This window comes from Achroia grisella, unplaced genomic scaffold, assembly GCF_030625045.1.
Source record: "Achroia grisella isolate CSIRO2021 unplaced genomic scaffold, CSIRO_AGI_Agris_v1 utg352, whole genome shotgun sequence".
NCBI lineage: Eukaryota > Metazoa > Arthropoda > Insecta > Lepidoptera > Pyralidae > Achroia > Achroia grisella.
Window position 1 is genome coordinate 3,509 of NW_026712812.1, and position 17,663 is coordinate 21,171.

A 17,663-nucleotide genomic window follows, 5' to 3' on the forward strand; every position below is an offset into this window, starting at 1 on the left:
GGTGTATTTTTTTTTTTATGATTATAAAATTAAAGTGACTGTGCCGTATGAGACTAAATCTTTTGAATTAAAAGTAATCCTCAAAAGAAACTAAAAGGTTGATACAATATCAAGTATTGCAAACTGTCTTTATTTAAAGGGGTACCAAAAAGGACCGGTATGAATAGGTGTCATTCTAAAAGCTAGTAATGATCTATGTAGTCCATAGATCATTACTAGCTTTTAGAATACTTTTATCTGTAGTCGTTATCATATTACCTCTCTTACGGATAAACAGTAATGGGGAGAGAACTTTTGTTAAGATATGTCGTACTTTTTACTATCATTCTTTACATTTTTAAGTTTTACTCAAGTAACCTTTGTCTTTATTTTCAGATCAACAGCAAATACAGTGAGGAGCTGGCCCAAGAATGCCTGATCTGGATCCAGCAGATCACAAATGCGCCCGAAAATACTTCCGGGGATATGGACAACTTCTATGATGTCCTAAAGGATGGCACGTTGCTGTGCAAGTAAGTTTATGAAAATAATATATAATTATTTACTAAATAAGACAGAATGTCACAATATGCAAGCTGAAACAGTTATACCAAATTACGTCCCGGCGTCCAATCCATATTCTTGCAAGGTATCTTTGTATATCGCATCATCTGAGAGCAAAAGTAATTAGTACCACAATATGAATTTATAGAATAACCAGTACGTAACGTAGATAGTGAAGTAGTATAATAGATACTCTATATATGTTATAAGTAAGGGGTTTACCCTAAATTGCCACGCACCTGATCGCTCTTTCGAGAACTAATTCCTGAGCTCTTTGTTCCACAGCCAAACCTTGTTTTTCCAGTGTGTTTTACCATATCCTCAAGGCAGAATGAAGTTAAGACCCATTATATACTTTCTCTGTCTCTGTAGATACACAAAAAAGAAGATGATGACGGGAAAAGTCCGGTTCCCTAATCTATAGTATTAGTATTCCTTTTATACTCTATAAGGATTACAGAATTATGTACTTTGTTATATACAAGTAGTGTTTATGTCAAAACTAAATTTATACTAATTATTATTTTTTTATTCGTTATAGATTAGTGAACAACATTCAACCAGGGCTGGTGAAGAAGGTCAACGAGTCCAAAATGGCGTTTAAATGTATGGAGAACATTAACGCTTTTCTTGAAGCTGCAAGACAACTTGGTGTACCGGCACAAGAAACCTTCCAAACTGTTGACCTTTGGGAAAGACAGAACTTAAACTCCGTTGTCATCTGTTTGCAGTCTTTGGGCAGAAAGGTACGTTTTTTTTTCAATGTTTAAAGGAGTGGAGATGATTATTGTCAAACATTTAAAGCGTGAGATAGTCAAAGAGAATAAGTCTATAATTTAAAGTATTGAAATATCTATAATTTAAAGTAAAAAAATATATCTACCCCTTACTTTTCATGAATGGCAACACATTAGACAGGAATACCATGAGCGTTATGAGTATAGGTGCTTTATATTACTTAATTTGTTAATTGTTCTTAGAATTTTATAGTTCTGTAGTCATAGTTATAGGCGATGACTAAATGAAGTAACGCTGTACTTAGTATTGTTAGATTTTATTTTGATTGGCTTCTTATATTATTAATTTATATTAGAAATCATCCAGACCACTACATATAGTCACACTCATGAATACAAATGTTTGCATCGTCCGGGATATCGATCATCGGAAGTAAGCCGGTGATCATTTTACGTACGTTTCTTTCTTTGCTTATTGTTAAAGATCGTAAAAATATTTCACCATTTTATATTTTATCAGCTATGTTTTCCTACAGTGACATATGAGTAAACCACGGAAGCAGCCATGTGATAAAGCCTGAATTTTATAATTCACAAACAGAAAATAATACCTATTACAAGTACCTGCTTTAAAATAACGTATAATATGTATAATTTCAGGCTGGCAACTTTGGAAAGCCCTCAATAGGGCCCAAGGAAGCCGAGAAGAACGTGAGAAATTTCACAGAAGAACAGCTGAGAGCTGGACAGGGCGTCATCTCGCTGCAGTACGGGTCCAACAAAGGTGCCACGCAGAGTGGCATTAATTTTGGCAACACGAGGCACATGTAAGCCGAGTCATACATTGATGTATGCAAGCTTTCAGAATGGAACGAACGATTGACGTTAAGATATGCTTTTAGTCGAGATTTTATGTAACTATTACAAGAATTATTGTTAGCTAGTCTATAATAAGCATGGCCAATGTTAATAGCTTATTGTGCCAATTTGTTCTGCGGTACGTTATTTTATTAAAATTATAAGTAGGTCATATTTATATTAACGCCAATTAAATCACTATTTTTTACTATCTGCTTTCTAGTAATTTTAGTATATTAATACTTTTGTTTTGGAGCGTTAAATAGTCAACATTGTTGACAAAATATGCATACTTTGTATCGAAGAATTAAATATAGTTTCACAAATATATTACCAACCATACAGCATTTTTTGATATCTATTTTTCGGATGGAGGGTAACATAAGACATAAAGCAGTGGAATAACTAGATATGAATGCATATCTTACTCTCCCGAATAACAACGCATGGGTGGTATTACGGGCGTTACAAAACGTGATGACCGTGGTGCTGTTCGACGGTTATAACTTACCACTAACTTTACCATTCCATTTACATAAAAAAGTTTGTAATAATGACATTCCCAACGTGAAGTATCTTCCAATATTCATAGGTATATACTTAGTGTTGTAATGATGTAGGATTGAATCTAGCTACCTAATAGAGGACTTACTTCTCATTACCGTAATTAATACAAAATCTCAAATAGTATACAAAACTATGTACCTTTTATTAATCTGTAAAAGATTTAGCGTTTAATATTAAGTAATAGGTATTTACTTACCTGAATAAAAATCATTCCGAAGTCATTCCCTTTTGGATTGTAATTATATTTGTGCTGTTTTTTTAAATGTTGATATTAAAATGTTTCTTTTTTATTTATGCATATATATATAAGTTTTACATAGCATTCTGTTACATTTAAAATAATATTTTATAATATTTAAGCATTCCATTAATTTATCAGTTATAATGATTGTGCCAATACCTCAAAATTTTTTTTCTTTTAAACAGTACACTTGTTAGAATTGTAAATTCTTCAAACATAAGTACTTAACTATTGTGCCTTCGTGCTCCATAGGAGCTAATGTTCTTTGACGGTGTCTAGACGAGATTACAAAATTATATTGACTTGAATATAGATTTATGAACTTCCTTGTATACTGTTTACGTTAAAATTAATCATTCCCTAATTATTAATATTTTAATATACACCTACTGTGATTAATCATTTTGTAAAGACATTATTATTATACCATATATATATTTTCATATTTATATGTATTTGACGATGCGAAACAAACATGATTTATTACAGGTAAATTGTAAGTTTCATGATGCACTCATTTTGTGTAATTTTGTGGAAGTACTTAGAATAAATAAGTTAAAATAATAAACGAGTCTTTTATTTACATATTACAACTTGTAACTATAATCTTGTAATACATGGTTTTATGATGCACACAGACAGATGTAAGATAATTTCTTTAAGAATCCTCTAAAATGTACCTTACTTAGAGCCGTTGGTGGCCAGAAAATAGTTATGAGATTATTGAAAGAGTTTTTATACATTAATATGGAATGATACACCGCCTACGCTAACGGTATACGCTGGCAAAGCACTGATATAAGATGATAAGCATTAAGTTAGCCTATCAACCCTGAGATTAATCAACCCATGCATGTGCCGTCGTGTGAAACAGAGAATTCTCCGTCGCTTGTTTTTGGTCGGTGTATTTTTTTAGTTAAGTAATAAAATTAGGTAGGCCCCTAAATAGTTTTGGTACAGGACCCCACAAATTGACGATCCGCCCCTGTCTCCACCCCATCACATTTCTATCTAATACTTTTAGAACCTACCTTCCTTCCACCCAGAATGTTGGAAGTAGATGTGGACTTATTTATATTCCTTTATTTAGACATTATTTTTTAATAGATGATAAAAAGATTTAGCTTGGTCACCAGTGGAGAAAATTGAAATCAGAATAATGAGAATGAAGTTGATTAGGAACATCATTACTTTCTCTACAATGAGACCACCTGTCCTCATGATTGACTACCATTCTTAAATTACAGTCGCGAAAGTATATAGTAGTGTATATACGATACATAACTCGTTACAATGAAATCAAGAACCTATAAGATTTGATGATAGTTGATGGAAAACTTGTTGGTACGTGAGTGGGGATTAAACGGAATCGAGAAAATTCAATAATATAATCTGATCACTAGTTAGAATGTGTAGTGTGACTATCATGTTAAACAATTCCTCAGAACACAATCCATTATAGGAGTAAAGAACATACAAGGAGACTAAGAACTGTCTGAATACGCTAATGCCTGATTTAGGGGTGGTAATTCTTGTTATATATTTCTGATCCATATTAAAAGCTATATATCTACATTCATTTATTATCGAGTTTTCCAAACAGATTAGAACAGTGCATCAGATTTGTCATTTGGGTATTAAGACTTACTCAATACAATAAGTTTCAAATGTACCATTGTCTGTCTAGGAAGACATTTCATCAATGCTTGCATAAACAGCTTTAAGATGAAGTAAAAGACTTTAGATGAAATCTAACCTAACTGACCCAACTGACCCTCATCCCATCATCATATGTAACTTGCTTTGAAATATGTGTTTCATTTGAAGAGTGAGGTTAAAAAAAGTGAGATTACAGGATACAGAGGCAGTGCATCTTAGTCCGGTGTAGCACCGAATCATTGGTGCCACGCATATTATGACGCTTGTAAGTGGTGCTCATGTATATATAATGGAATAGTGCACCTGCCGACGCTAACGGTATATGCTGGTGGAGCACCAGTGGAACATGATAAAATGAGAATGACGTCAGATCGGTGGCCCATAGTGGCAAATTCACCAGAAATCTAATTAACAACAGCTAATCTAACATGACGTTTTCCAGGTAAATCTAATGTAATGAACTACATTAGCTAGCATGGGGATATCAATTCACATTAATAACAATTTCCTTCTCCGTTTCTTATATAAATATATAAGCGATTATTGTTAGGTACGCTTTCTGATTGTTTGCCATGAGACAGAGCTATCTACCCAAGCAGACAACTTTATACAAAGTCTCTCACAGATAAGACGTCAGTCATTTACTTAAGTCATCAATGTATTTGTCAATATTTGTTAAAACAAAATACACAATGTGCGTAAGTATAAGTCGATAACCCTCTGCTGGCGGGTGGCACACGCACATCGCGTGATACGTATCTCACCCCAAGGGGGCTTGTGAAAGATAGCCCCAATCTTATTATGATAACCTCATTAGGTATATTGAGAGTTAGTGTCATCACTGAGAATAAACTTTTGTAAGTAACGGCCCACGAGCCAGGAACAGATTCTGATGACCAATTTCCTCAGACTTTAATTTGTCAAATGCATAAGTTATTTATATTATAATTATGTTTGTTACGTGTTCTTGCTATCACCTAACTTAGCATGTTACACCCAGCTATCATTTTTTCCCCAAGATTAAGTTTAACTATAATTTGATAACAATTCGAGCCTAGAGAAAATGACTTCTTTTGTGTTTGCAAGAGTGGTGTTCCTCAACTTACTACCGACTAGACTTCATTGATTGAAATGACCCTTCCTTTCCACTCGATATCGTTTATTATTTTTATATTTTATAATTTTATTACATATGATTAAGTACTACTGATGAAAATACAATTAGATAAAATTAGAGATACAGTAATTGGCAAAATTTTAGTCTGGCTCGGGGACTAAGTGTATCTACAAATAATCCATATACATGGATATTTCTTTTAGGATTCGGCAACATATAGCAAAAAATATAATGTCTGTATGTCTGTAAATCTCTATAGCCGACGTCGGACTCAAAGAATATGTCAGGCTCTTATTGTTTTGGATAAGTAGGTACTACGTCACATGATGATGGGATGCCCATTCTGCTATTCATGTTCGTACCGTTAGCGCAGGCGGGTGCACTATTCCATTATCATCCTTTAAAAAGTTGTGTCTGTTTATTTTTTTTCCTCGGTTTGCCTAGTACTGACTAGGCAAAGTCAAAGATTTATTTATCACAAACATTCACGTCACGTCAAATTTTACGTCAAAACTGACAATGACACCGCAACTGACATAGCATTATTACATTTATAAATTGGAGCTATTTGTTTTCATCTATTGTATATTTATTTATTGTTTTTTTTTACAAAATTAATGAATACCATTATGTTGTTATATTTCTTGTGTGCTTTTAATTAATAATTCAATAGTAGTCCAAATGACATGTTTAAGTATTACTACAAAATGAGCTGCTGACCTTGTAGAATAAAGTTGTGAACTTGTGATACGCATAGTGCACACATAATAATAAACTTACAAAGTCTTACGTCTGATATTATGTGGATTACCCTCCTGTAATACGCTTATATAATACAGTGAAAATGCTAGAAATTTTGCTATATGCACGAAAAAGGCAAAAAAATATAAGAAAATTATAATATAAATATGTCGAAAGAACTGGCAGTATTTTCCGATGGCTGGCCCATCGACACTACTGCGCCCCTTGATCTTAGCAACAAGAGCAGCGTTGATAAGGATGTAAGTGGCCCCCTGCGGTTTTGTTTGTCTTATTTGTGTGATAACGGTGTCCTCTACGATGACCTAAACTCATAAATTGCCTCCAACGGCTTATTAATACTTAATGGTACAAACAAACATCCTGCAACGATTTGTTTGTATATCATCAGTGTTTTGCATTACTTGGTAAGTATTTGGAGGTTTCAGAGTTATTATTTCGACAGGCAGTTGTGTGTAGGCTCAGAGTTCTTTCAAGCAACTTTTTTAATATTTCACTTTGTAAACAATTTTTTTTTCTGCAATGGAATCATACATTCAGGTATTTTTTTATATTTAGTATCTTAATTATCTTATCTATGGTTATATTAAATGTTAACAAAACCATTTGCCACATTCAAACATTAACAGTCAACCTTAGGATAATATTTATTGTACATTTATACAATATTATTATTTTAATAATAGTAGACATACATGTTAATTAGAATAATTTTTCAATTATTAACGGTTTAACCATAATGTATCAACTCAGTGATCTAACATTAATTTAAATTAAATTTAGACAAACTGTTCACAGTTGTGAAATTAAAAGTAGATAAAGAAATCGGAGACAAATTTATTGTTTAACAAAATAATAGTGGTGTTATGTAATTAGTAGAAGAAAGGATATAGTAGAATGCCACAGGATAGATAGGATAGAATGCCACAGGGCTTGGTGATATAGTAGAATGTTATGTAGATAGGTATTGGCACAGAATTACACTTGTTATTGTAATTAAGTACCTATGTCAACCGCCTATCTATATGGCCTCTGTATCATATTTTTTTGTATAGATACCTATATAAAATTTCCTATTGATAAATAGTTTTTATTCTGCAGTATGATGCAAAATCTATTTCAATTACATATTGATGTTGTATGTATTGATTTGAAATTAATACTAAAGATCTATATAATAAAGAAATATTTAGAGATTATTAGTGAAATGATTGTTAACTGTCCGTGGGATGCGTGAAAATTATCCTTTGCATATGGTTTATCTGCGTACCAAATTCAATTCAAATCTGTCCAGAATTTCATTCATTTACAGGCATCTTTATAATCAAATCATATAGTTATGTATTACCTATTACCTAGTTTATTACTTCTACATATCTTCAATCAAGAGAGTGCTACTGTGTACTCATTTCTATATGAGCTTGAAAATGTATTGTTGACTCATACTGTATCACTGCCTATGCCCATATTCATAATTTACATTATTATTATTTATATTATTATATCCAAATTTATATATAATTACCCAAATTAATAAAAATATAATATTATCAATTCCTCAAAAAATGCTTCTTGGACTTTTGATAAATTAATCATTGTTATCCAATGCCAAGGCAATTATAATGTTAAATGTATTTGCACAATTTAATTACATATATAACAGTTTCTACATATTGAACTTTATTTGTTAAATGATAGCATTTAAAATCTGTAAACAAATATCATTACCATACTAACTACTTATTAGTATTAATATCTGCAATCAATTTTAAATCTTACGCATTCGTGCTTTATTGTCGTAAATCGTAAGAATTTTTATTTAATTTACAGAAGCTTATCACGTTACCCCCTAGGCAGTAGGCACGGATATGTAGTATCAGAGGTGATCGATCTCGACCCTGGGTTCGGACACAGCGGCTGCTGTCTACCGTCGATAACATTCTCTATAAATTACATATCTACCACTTATTTTATTAGTTAGCTACATACAGTTGTATTGTGCGCACGTCTCTCTCTCTCTCGCAACCTTACAAGTAAATTATTAATTCTCAATTGTGTATTTCCTTTGTTTATTACGTTTCCTAATGGCTAAATTTATCAACTACAGTGACTTCTTGTCTCCAAATTAATTTATTTTGTGCATTGAAAGGACAATATATTAATTACACAGTGTTGTATACTTTAGTGTTTGCGGGACTGGCCTTTACGGGCATTTCTTCGTTAAAATTTATACTGGCAGGAAAAACATACATGAATTTATCAAGCGACCTGTTACAAAAAATGACCATAACTTTAATGTACCGTATCAACCCCATATACTATTCAGATTACTCCGATACGATCTAGGTTTGTGTTTAAATCAATTGGCACACAAGCACTCTCTTTACCATTGGCTATACCATTTCAAATACTATAAATTTGGCATCTACCCTAAAGATATCACTTGACGAATCTCTATACAACGGTCCTAAGGATTTGACTGTTAAACATGGATATTGTGGCAAATGTAAGTACTTCATATAAGAGACAAATCAAATTTATCTTAACTTGTGTAATATTTGAGTTCAGAGGGTATCTGGTATCGTTAACATTAAAATATTAAATGTATTGACTGTATCGTATTTGCTTGCAGTACCACCCAGTCCTGAAGGCTTTCCTCGCCGGATCATTCTCGGGAACGTTCAGCACTATACTTTTCCAACCATTGGATTTAGTTAAGACGAGATTACAGAATCCAAGTCAGCATGTTGTTGCGGCGACTGTCAAGTAAGTCAAACAAGTTTTATTAATTTTATAGATAAGATGCCATTAAGAAACTTCATAATATTACATAAAAAGAAAAAATCTATTATAAAATATTGTCAGTCAGTCAGTCAAAAATTGCGAAATAAGTAGTCAAAATGAAAATCAGTCCTTTTTGAAGTCGTTTAACAAATAATCTCATAAGAAAATACCAGAGGCATAGACAACTTTTTAAGTTCCAGTAGACATACTCTAGACATGCGTGCATTTTCTAATGTCTACCGCCTTAACTAAGGTTCAACTTTTATTCACCGTCAGATTCGATCTAATAACTATCGGTGGGAACAAACGATCTTTGCATGAATTTAACACCGATTTAAAAAAAATAAAAAAGTAAAATGTAATTAAAACAATTGTTGTATGTATATATATCTAAGCACTCTACTCAATGCTTGACAATTTAGTAGCTCCCCTAGGACTATGGTATTTTCCCCCTATTGTTGCACCACTAGTATATCCTGAGTATTTCTGTATGTAACTGTGAATATTATAATGAAATAAACATAAACCATTATATATCGTCTGTGGTCAATTGTAATTGTTATCTTAAGTAAACTATTAACATTGACTTTGAACGCATCAATTTGATTAAGATAATTCTAATGGATGAGCTAAAAATAGTGTTAACTATTAGATAATATTGTTAATATTTAAATTATTCTAAGGAAATCTTATATATTTGTAAAAATGTCTATTTATCCGCTCGCGTCATATTGTTTTTATTCTTTGAAGTCTAATTAATAAATGTTATTTACAGCAGCCGAATCCAACCCGGCATGATCAACATTTTCGCCAACATAATCCGCCAAGAACATGTCGCTGGTTTATGGCGAGGCATGGTGCCTTCTGTGGCTCGCTGCGTGCCAGGCGTTGGGCTGTACTTCTCATCTCTTCACTGGTTGAAAGTTAAACTTGGGAAGACCAGGAACCAAGACCTGGGTGCTATGGAGGCGATCGCACTGGGCGTGGTCGCAAGAACGATGAGCGGAGTTGCTTTGATACCAATTACTGTGATTAAAACCAGGTGAGTTACATTTTAACGAGAAAAAATAGGAGAAAGGAGCACCTCGATCCTTATTGTGTAGATTTTATCAAGATTCACAGAAATGATGAATCGAGTATTAGAATTAAGTACTAATATTTTATATGTTTATAATAAGTAAAATATACAGATAAGAAAATAGTAAAAACAAAAACCAATCGCTCCAGAAAATTATTAATTTAAATAATTATCTATTTCTAATATCTAAAAAGGTTTTATATCTATATTTTTTGTTGGACTTTCGCTTATCTTTTGTTACATGTTATGGTAACCCAGAGATCACCAGAATCAAAATTAAGTAAATATACATAATTACTTAGAGACCACGACGTAGTGACCTTTTTAAAACCTTTGTCAGTAATACATATTGTGTATAGATAGACAAAGTAAATATAATGATATGTAAATTAAAGAATTAATTTACAGTTTGAAATGCAGACGCCGCGACACCTATGACCTTATTTAGTGCGCATTATTTTATACTTATAAAAAGGAATGACTGATTATTATTCATTATTAGATAGCAGAGGATGACATTGTATGAATTCTTGTCGAATATATCTCTATCTCACTTATTCTTCTGCCATCAAGTAGGGGTTCTTAAATCGCCGCTATTTATAATACATACCTAATAGGAATTTATTTATAGTATAACACGTACATTATCAAGATCTGCTCTGACGGCCCCTGTCGACGTCGCCATTCAATTGACGCATTTCCAAAGGCGGGGTGTGGCAACTAATGCACATTGGTACGGGTCGTCGGGTCTCAACTTGTGAATGTGGGCCCACTCTAATAGATTTTTCGCGATCAGTGCGTAGGTATATTCGATCGTGTAGATTTTCATCGGTGGGTTACACGAGGCAAATATTATGATTGTGTAAAGCGTTGTTTTACATGTACTGAACATTATGTAATGATGTTCTTATTAATTCTCAATTGAAACGTATTGCCGGGTTTGCAATTATCTATAAACCATTTGAGAGTTATATTGCGGTTTGTAGTGTGTTTTAAAATTGCAACCGTTAAAACCTATGTACAGAATCGCAAATTATGTATATTGTAATCAATTTCTAATGAGAATTATGCTTCGGTGGTTGTTTTTATGTAGATTAGGATATTCCAAACAAATCACTGGATTACAGTGTAAAATTCTATACAATAGCTGACGGTTACATGTCATTTGTGCCTCTTTTCTTTACAGATATGAATCTGGTGTTTATAAGTATAACAGTTTGGGTGGTGCCTTGAAAGCTATCTACCGCGCTGAGGGGATACGAGGACTATCCTGTGGGCTTGGTCCAACGTTGGCAAGAGATGCACCATTCTCTGGATTGTATCTTATGTTCTACACGCAAACTAAGCAAGCTGTGCCTAAAGGTGAGAAGCGATTTTAAAATGTAATTGATACTTATATTCTAAGCTAAATACAAACAGTGTTTGTCAGCATGGTTTTAAAAAAAAAGTATTCCATATAAAATAAATGCATCCATGTGTTAATCAAATTTCAGACAAATTAATTTAGTATAACATGCATTTTAGATATAATTAATTATATTCTCGAAACATGAAAAATTAGATTGCACTGTTCATTAAAGATATATTTTTAAATATCTACCTTATTGATCTACTTCATATACACATAGTACAAGCTCAGCGCCATCTATTGTAATATGTATGTAATATTCAGGAAAAATTATTATGTTAGTTCTGGGTTTATAGGCAACAAAATTCTACTTTATTTTTCTTTAAATCTATACACACAGAGTTAATAATTTGTTTTGTTTGTATTTCAGAATGGATGCAATCTCCAAGTGCTGCTAGCGTAATACATTTCAGCTGTGGCATCGTAGCTGGTATAGCGGCTTCATTGGCAACAAACCCAGCTGATGTTCTTAAGACCAAGATGCAGCTGTATCCAGAGAAGTTTCCCAACGCTTTCAGCGCTGCCCTCTATGTTCATCAGGTGAGAATCTGATAACAAAAATAATTTAGGATCTTTTTCCACAAATTCGGATAAAATTAATATAGAAATGAGGAGGAATGAACCGCCGTTACGAGGAGAGCCAGTATTCATATCTTGTTTGTCTGTAATAACACTGAAAGATATTTATCAATTTAAAAAAAGTTCATAAACTTAAACAAATTTATGTCAATGTATATGTATGTATCTATTCCATTCTATTCTATTTTTTATATTAATTACATTATTATTATTTAAGTAAAAGCCATCATGCAGACATAATAATGAATGTATTGAAGTTGTAACTTACCCTATACCATTCAGGTCTGAAAGAGACACATGGTTTACTTACCTCCAGTTATGGAAAGTGTCTGGCATCCTGTTATAAATCATTAAAGTTATATTAGACCCCAAGTATAAATGTATTATCAACTGACCATACTATCATTTTTTATAATTGGAATATTAAAATGTTAAACTACATGTGATAAATATATTCATGCTGTTAATTAGGCTACAAAAAATGTGATTTAGGTACCTATGTTGAGAATTTATCTCGTTGGCACGAGAGGGCAAGTATTCACTGGAGTTATCATTGTGTGATAATTTTCTTGATGTGGTCATCATTTAAATATCTGTGGTTCATTCGACAATTGTATATTTTAAACTATGGAATAAGGATAGTATGAGTAGAAAATTCTTGCGCCATCGCTTGCAGCGACCTATTGTCTCCATAGGAGGTAGATAGATATTTTGGGAATGCTGTGTATGCTGTTTTCAGAAAACATTACCAGTTTATACCCAATTCTGTACAAAATCTGCCTTGCTATATATTTTTTAACGCCACATAAATAAATATTATTTATTAATTTGTTGCAGAATTATGGGTTCAAAGGTTACTTCAAGGGCGCCGTACCAAGGATGCTGCGTAGGACACTAATGGCTGCTATGGCGTGGACTGTGTTTGAAGAGATAACGCGGTCTATTGGTTTAAAATGACATCATGGAATTGGAATTTGAAATTGGAAAGATTCCTCAGCATTATACTTACGCTGGGTAGAAGGAGATCCATTGGTGCTGTTTCTTCATTTTTCTTTTGTTTCAAGTATAACTATGGATACTAATTATATTTTAGAAACATGTAGGTTTCTTGTTTAATCGTTGTCCAATAATCAAACTTTATATCTTTTCTCTATGTAGATATATTTACAAGATATGTTGCCTTTTTTGTTTTTGTTGTACTAGTAAGTGATACAAATGTAATTAATACAAAATTGTTACGGCCATGGCTCATATCGATGTGATTCTGGTGAAATCTAGGATCACAAACAATTAGGGACATTAAGGTTTCCCAATGAGTAGTAATAACTTCTTTTTACTCTTTCCATGGTGAAATTAGAACAACCACTTATAAACTAGTTTGTTGTCTTATATGTTAGTAGGGTAAACATTTTATTGTTGATTGTATCTAGTTTTTAAATGTGATATTATTTTAAATAAAAAGTGAGATTGATATTATACAACATGCGTGTTTTCTTTCAAATAAAACAAAATATAACAAAACATATTGTATTGTACATATTTACAGTAAGTTTAGATTTGTTTTTAGATAATTGATTTTTTTATCACATTCATATAAACTCTATTCCTTCATATTTAATGGGTTCAACTAATTTGTCATGTAGTAGAATAGTCCCATCAGTCTTAAATGCAGTAATGTATGTAGCTGTTTTCCCTTCATACTCTGTGGTTTTCAAAGCAACTATTGCTTCATCATTTGATCCAGGAATAAATTTGAATGATGAGAAGCCATGCTTGGGTTGATGTTTTGTTATCTGGAAAATATAGTATATTACTCGAAAAATTAAACAAATTGATAGTAATATTGCTAATGATAATCAAATCTTATTCATGTTTTAAACGCGAAATTTTGTGAGTATGGATAGTTGCTTGTTACTCTTTCTCTCAAAAACTACTGAACACATTATGATGAAACTTTACACTAATATAGCTTATACATCATAATAACATAGCCTATAAATTTCACGCGGGTGAAACCGCGGGCACAGCTAGTTTTAAATATATCAGATTAATTTTGATGGCCCGTGTGGTCTAGTGGTTTAGTTCAGCAGTTTACTTCCAGTAGTTGTGAGTTTGATTCCTCGGAGTGTAAACATTTGTATATCTATCAATTGTTTAGTACACCTAGCACAAGCTCAGCTTAGTTTGGGGCTGTATGAATCATCCTAGGTTATTTATTAAAATTATCAGTTAGGTAACGTTAGACTCCACCTGCTTGTTGGACATACTAATCACATCTTCAAAATGAAATCTATTTTGTCCCTCAATACTCATACCCAGGAAATTAATATTAAAATTATAAAAACCCTACCCAAGAAGATCGCTTGGCAATGATGTGTCTCTTATGGCAAAAGATCTATGCCTACATCTGGACCATTAAATTTTTTTTAAGACTAATATCAATATCACACATAGGAGTATACTCACTTCAATGGCTAGTATATTGTTAAAATTACTATCAGCTTTTATTAAATAATTGCAACCCATCACTTCATCTCTTGTCTCATTGTAGGACTCATGACTACACCTTCTAGGCAAGAAATGCCATTTCTGTGTAATTGTGGACCATACACCAGACTCGTGAATCATGTAACCAGGCCATTCAATACCCACAGAGCTTCTTAAGGCCTTGTATTGATTCACCCAACTTAGATGCTGCACCTGAAATATAGATTAGATTATATAAGTATGCAATATAAAAAAGGGACAACAGATACATTTTTTTTACAGACCATTATTTGACAGCCTCAGTGGTCTAGTGGTTTAGCACACCTTACTTTCGATGGTCGCGGATTCGATTCCTCGCACAGCAAAAACATTTATATTCATAAGCATAACTGGGTGTTTTATATGTACAATATCTATGTATTTACAAAAAAGAATATTTGTATCAGTTATTTAGTACCCATAACACCTTTAGCTAGCTTAACTTGGGTCTGGAGGTGATGTCTATATGAATTGTCCTGAGATTATTATTATTATAGTTATGGTTCCAGTCAACCCACATGTTGTGATAGAAATAGAATCTCGATGCTTAGTAATAAAAAACAAGTTTTACCTCCCCATTCATGTTAATGGCTTTAACCCACATGGGGTCATAACTCTGGAAGTCCCCTCCTGCTGTTGTCCATTCTTTACCCATAGATCCCACATATAGAATTTCATCTTTCACAGTTGCCCATTCCGACTTAAAACCTTTTTCAACTTGACCATTTCCATCCACCAATATCACCCATGGCACAATTTTATTATTTATTATTTCAAACACCTGGAAGAGAAGAAATGATAGGGTATTTTTATATACTTTATGATTTATTCATGCTAATGTTGGCACCTCTGAATAACAATAAGATAAGAATCAAGTCAGTTAGCATATTATAAGCTACAGTTGAATTCTCCAGGATTTTATCAGAATGATTTCAAAGGAAAATCACATTAATGTTAAAATACATACAACAAATACATTCATAAATATGGGGCAATAGTTCTCAGTCCTAAAAATCCCTACTCTCTTTATCTCCTGTATGGTATAAGTCATTGATATAACAATCCGTTTTCCCATTGCTGGGTATGTCAGATAGAACATATAAGACGCACATCTAAGCTATTTATGTACTATGTCACCTTGATTTCGAGTTTTCCTTCTGTGGTATCCATATGTTTATTCCATTAGTTAATTCTTGAAGTTGCATTATAATATATCATTTACAAAAATCATATATTGTTATGAAGTAATAACATACATATACTACTGGTTAGATAGCTTCATGGTCTTAAACCTGCCATATGTACTTTGAAATTATGTGCATTAAAGTTATGTAAATAAATATTTAGTTCCGTAATAAATAAAACATATTGGGAGCATTATTATAATAAAGTATTAATTATACCACACTTGTAACACAATTCGAATAAAAATTGAAGTAATGACAAACTGTAGTCTTCTGTAAAATTTCTGTATAACTTATAAAACATATAAGTACATAATAGTTCTACAGACAATACTGCAATATATATAATAGTAATTGCAGCTTTTTGCAGCTATCCTGAAGTCGAGAGTAGTAAATAACTCAAAATAATTGCACTTATAAAACTTACCATACCAGATCTATCGTCAAATGTAAGCAATCTTCCATCAAACACAATCAATTCTGATAACTCCATTCCTCTTCCTTTATGAGAATATGTAGATGAGAGTAACATAGCAGGTTGCGAGTCCCAAGATACAGTAGCATACCCTTTTACATGATTGTAACTCAAAAAGCCTTTCTTTAGATAGCTATTAAATGTATAAGGTTTTGTTGCACTCTTAGAATTGGTGTCTAAATCACTTACAATACCAATTCTGAATGTGACTACATCACCAGATATCTTTGGTGTTGAGAGTGGATATGTATTATTGTATGGTCGGTTAGTGTTTACCCATTTATGTGGAACATACACTTGCGAGCTAGCCCACCAGTTATAATAAAATAATATTAATAAAAACAGTCCAACTAATATTATTAATAGCACAAATTGGGGCTGTATCCGTACAGTATTTCCTACTCTGTACGTGGCTGGAGTGCGAAGCGCTTTGCGCCAATCGCGAAGGGTTCCCTTCATGTTTCGATTTTCAAGTTCATAAATGTCATACATAATAAATAATGTTTATTTCATTATTACTTACAGTGATAATTAACAGTAATTCTTTAAAAGACTAGTCACATTTATGTTGGAATTGAGCTCATAAATTAATATTAGCTACTTATTATACGAGTGCAGATGTGCAGATCGCTATTTTTATGACCTTATGATATCCTGAATGATTTTCAAATATCTGTTTGGTGCACTTATATTGTGTGATAATTTAAAATAAAGACTAAGGATCATTGTGAATAAAATGCTTAAATAAAAATATAATTCCTATTTTAGTAATAAAAGTGATGACATATTAAGGCAACGACGAATGACATGTTGTTAGGTGTACTGGATAAATTGTCAAATATTAAGTTGTCATAATTGTCAGTTATCGTTTCATACTAACTAAGTAAGCGTAGTGATTACTTGCTCAATAATATTGGCGATTCGTTACGTTTTGTTTCGTTAATTTTAAGAGTGTGCCACAGAGATGCAGTATAGTGCCAAAAAACGGCATAATCATTGCTCTGATTAGTTCTTCATTCTTGGGTGGATTTCATTTCATTTTACTTTTTATTAAAAATTTGCATTTATGTTAAATTATTAAGTAATATATTATTAAGTAGGTACATTGAATGATTATACATGGACGAAAGGAAAATATTAATTTATAA

General features: G+C 32.4%; 3 protein-coding genes across 4 annotated transcripts; 2 read left to right on the plus strand and 1 right to left on the minus strand.

The window, feature by feature from the left end:
- Nucleotides 1-375: 375 nt before the first annotated feature.
- On the plus strand, nt 376-3,481 carry LOC131843837 (myophilin-like; the record flags this gene model as incomplete). The annotated part of the gene is made up of 3 exons (XM_059192589.1): nt 376-512; nt 1,085-1,289; nt 1,941-3,481. Coding segments are annotated over 3 exons (513 nt in total), but the record flags the coding sequence as incomplete, so codon positions are not given.
- A 3,047-nt stretch (nt 3,482-6,528) lies between these two features.
- On the plus strand, nt 6,529-13,551 carry LOC131843846 (mitochondrial glycine transporter B-like). 2 transcript variants are annotated; one of them, XM_059192600.1, is made up of 6 exons: nt 6,529-6,723; nt 9,114-9,247; nt 10,041-10,307; nt 11,530-11,705; nt 12,122-12,291; nt 13,168-13,551. In XM_059192600.1, exons 1-6 carry the CDS (start codon nt 6,631-6,633, stop codon nt 13,285-13,287), a joined length of 960 nt encoding a protein of 319 aa, XP_059048583.1. In that variant the 5' UTR covers nt 6,529-6,630; the 3' UTR covers nt 13,288-13,551. The 2 variants fall into 2 exon arrangements, with proteins under 2 accessions (XP_059048583.1, XP_059048584.1); XM_059192601.1 differs by lacking the exon at nt 6,529-6,723 and adding an exon at nt 8,450-8,987.
- A 316-nt stretch (nt 13,552-13,867) lies between these two features.
- On the minus strand, nt 13,868-17,303 carry LOC131843871 (apyrase). The gene is made up of 4 exons (XM_059192631.1): nt 16,468-17,303; nt 15,428-15,637; nt 14,797-15,030; nt 13,868-14,123 (listed from the first exon to the last, which is right to left on the minus strand). Exons 1-4 carry the CDS (start codon nt 17,005-17,007, stop codon nt 13,920-13,922), a joined length of 1,188 nt encoding a protein of 395 aa, XP_059048614.1. The 5' UTR covers nt 17,008-17,303; the 3' UTR covers nt 13,868-13,919.
- Between the last annotated feature and the right edge of the window lie 360 nt (nt 17,304-17,663).

What these genes read in the sequence shown, in the direction of transcription:
- LOC131843871 (XM_059192631.1), bottom strand. Translation starts at nt 17,007, where the DNA reads ATGTATGACATTTATGAACTTGAAAATCGAAACATGAAGGGAACCCTT. An exon ending in TTGACGATAGATCTGGTATG is followed by an intron (nt 15,638 to 16,467) that starts GTAAGTTTTATA and finishes CTTCTCTTCCAG; the next exon opens with GTGTTTGAAATAATAAATAA. An exon ending in ACAATATACTAGCCATTGAA is followed by an intron (nt 14,124 to 14,796) that starts GTGAGTATACTC and finishes TATATTTTCCAG; the next exon opens with ATAACAAAACATCAACCCAA.
- LOC131843846 (XM_059192600.1), top strand. Translation starts at nt 6,631, where the DNA reads ATGTCGAAAGAACTGGCAGTATTTTCCGATGGCTGGCCCATCGACACT. An exon ending in GTTGTTGCGGCGACTGTCAA is followed by an intron (nt 9,248 to 10,040) that starts GTAAGTCAAACA and finishes TGTTATTTACAG; the next exon opens with CAGCCGAATCCAACCCGGCA. An exon ending in CTGCCCTCTATGTTCATCAG is followed by an intron (nt 12,292 to 13,167) that starts GTGAGAATCTGA and finishes AATTTGTTGCAG; the next exon opens with AATTATGGGTTCAAAGGTTA.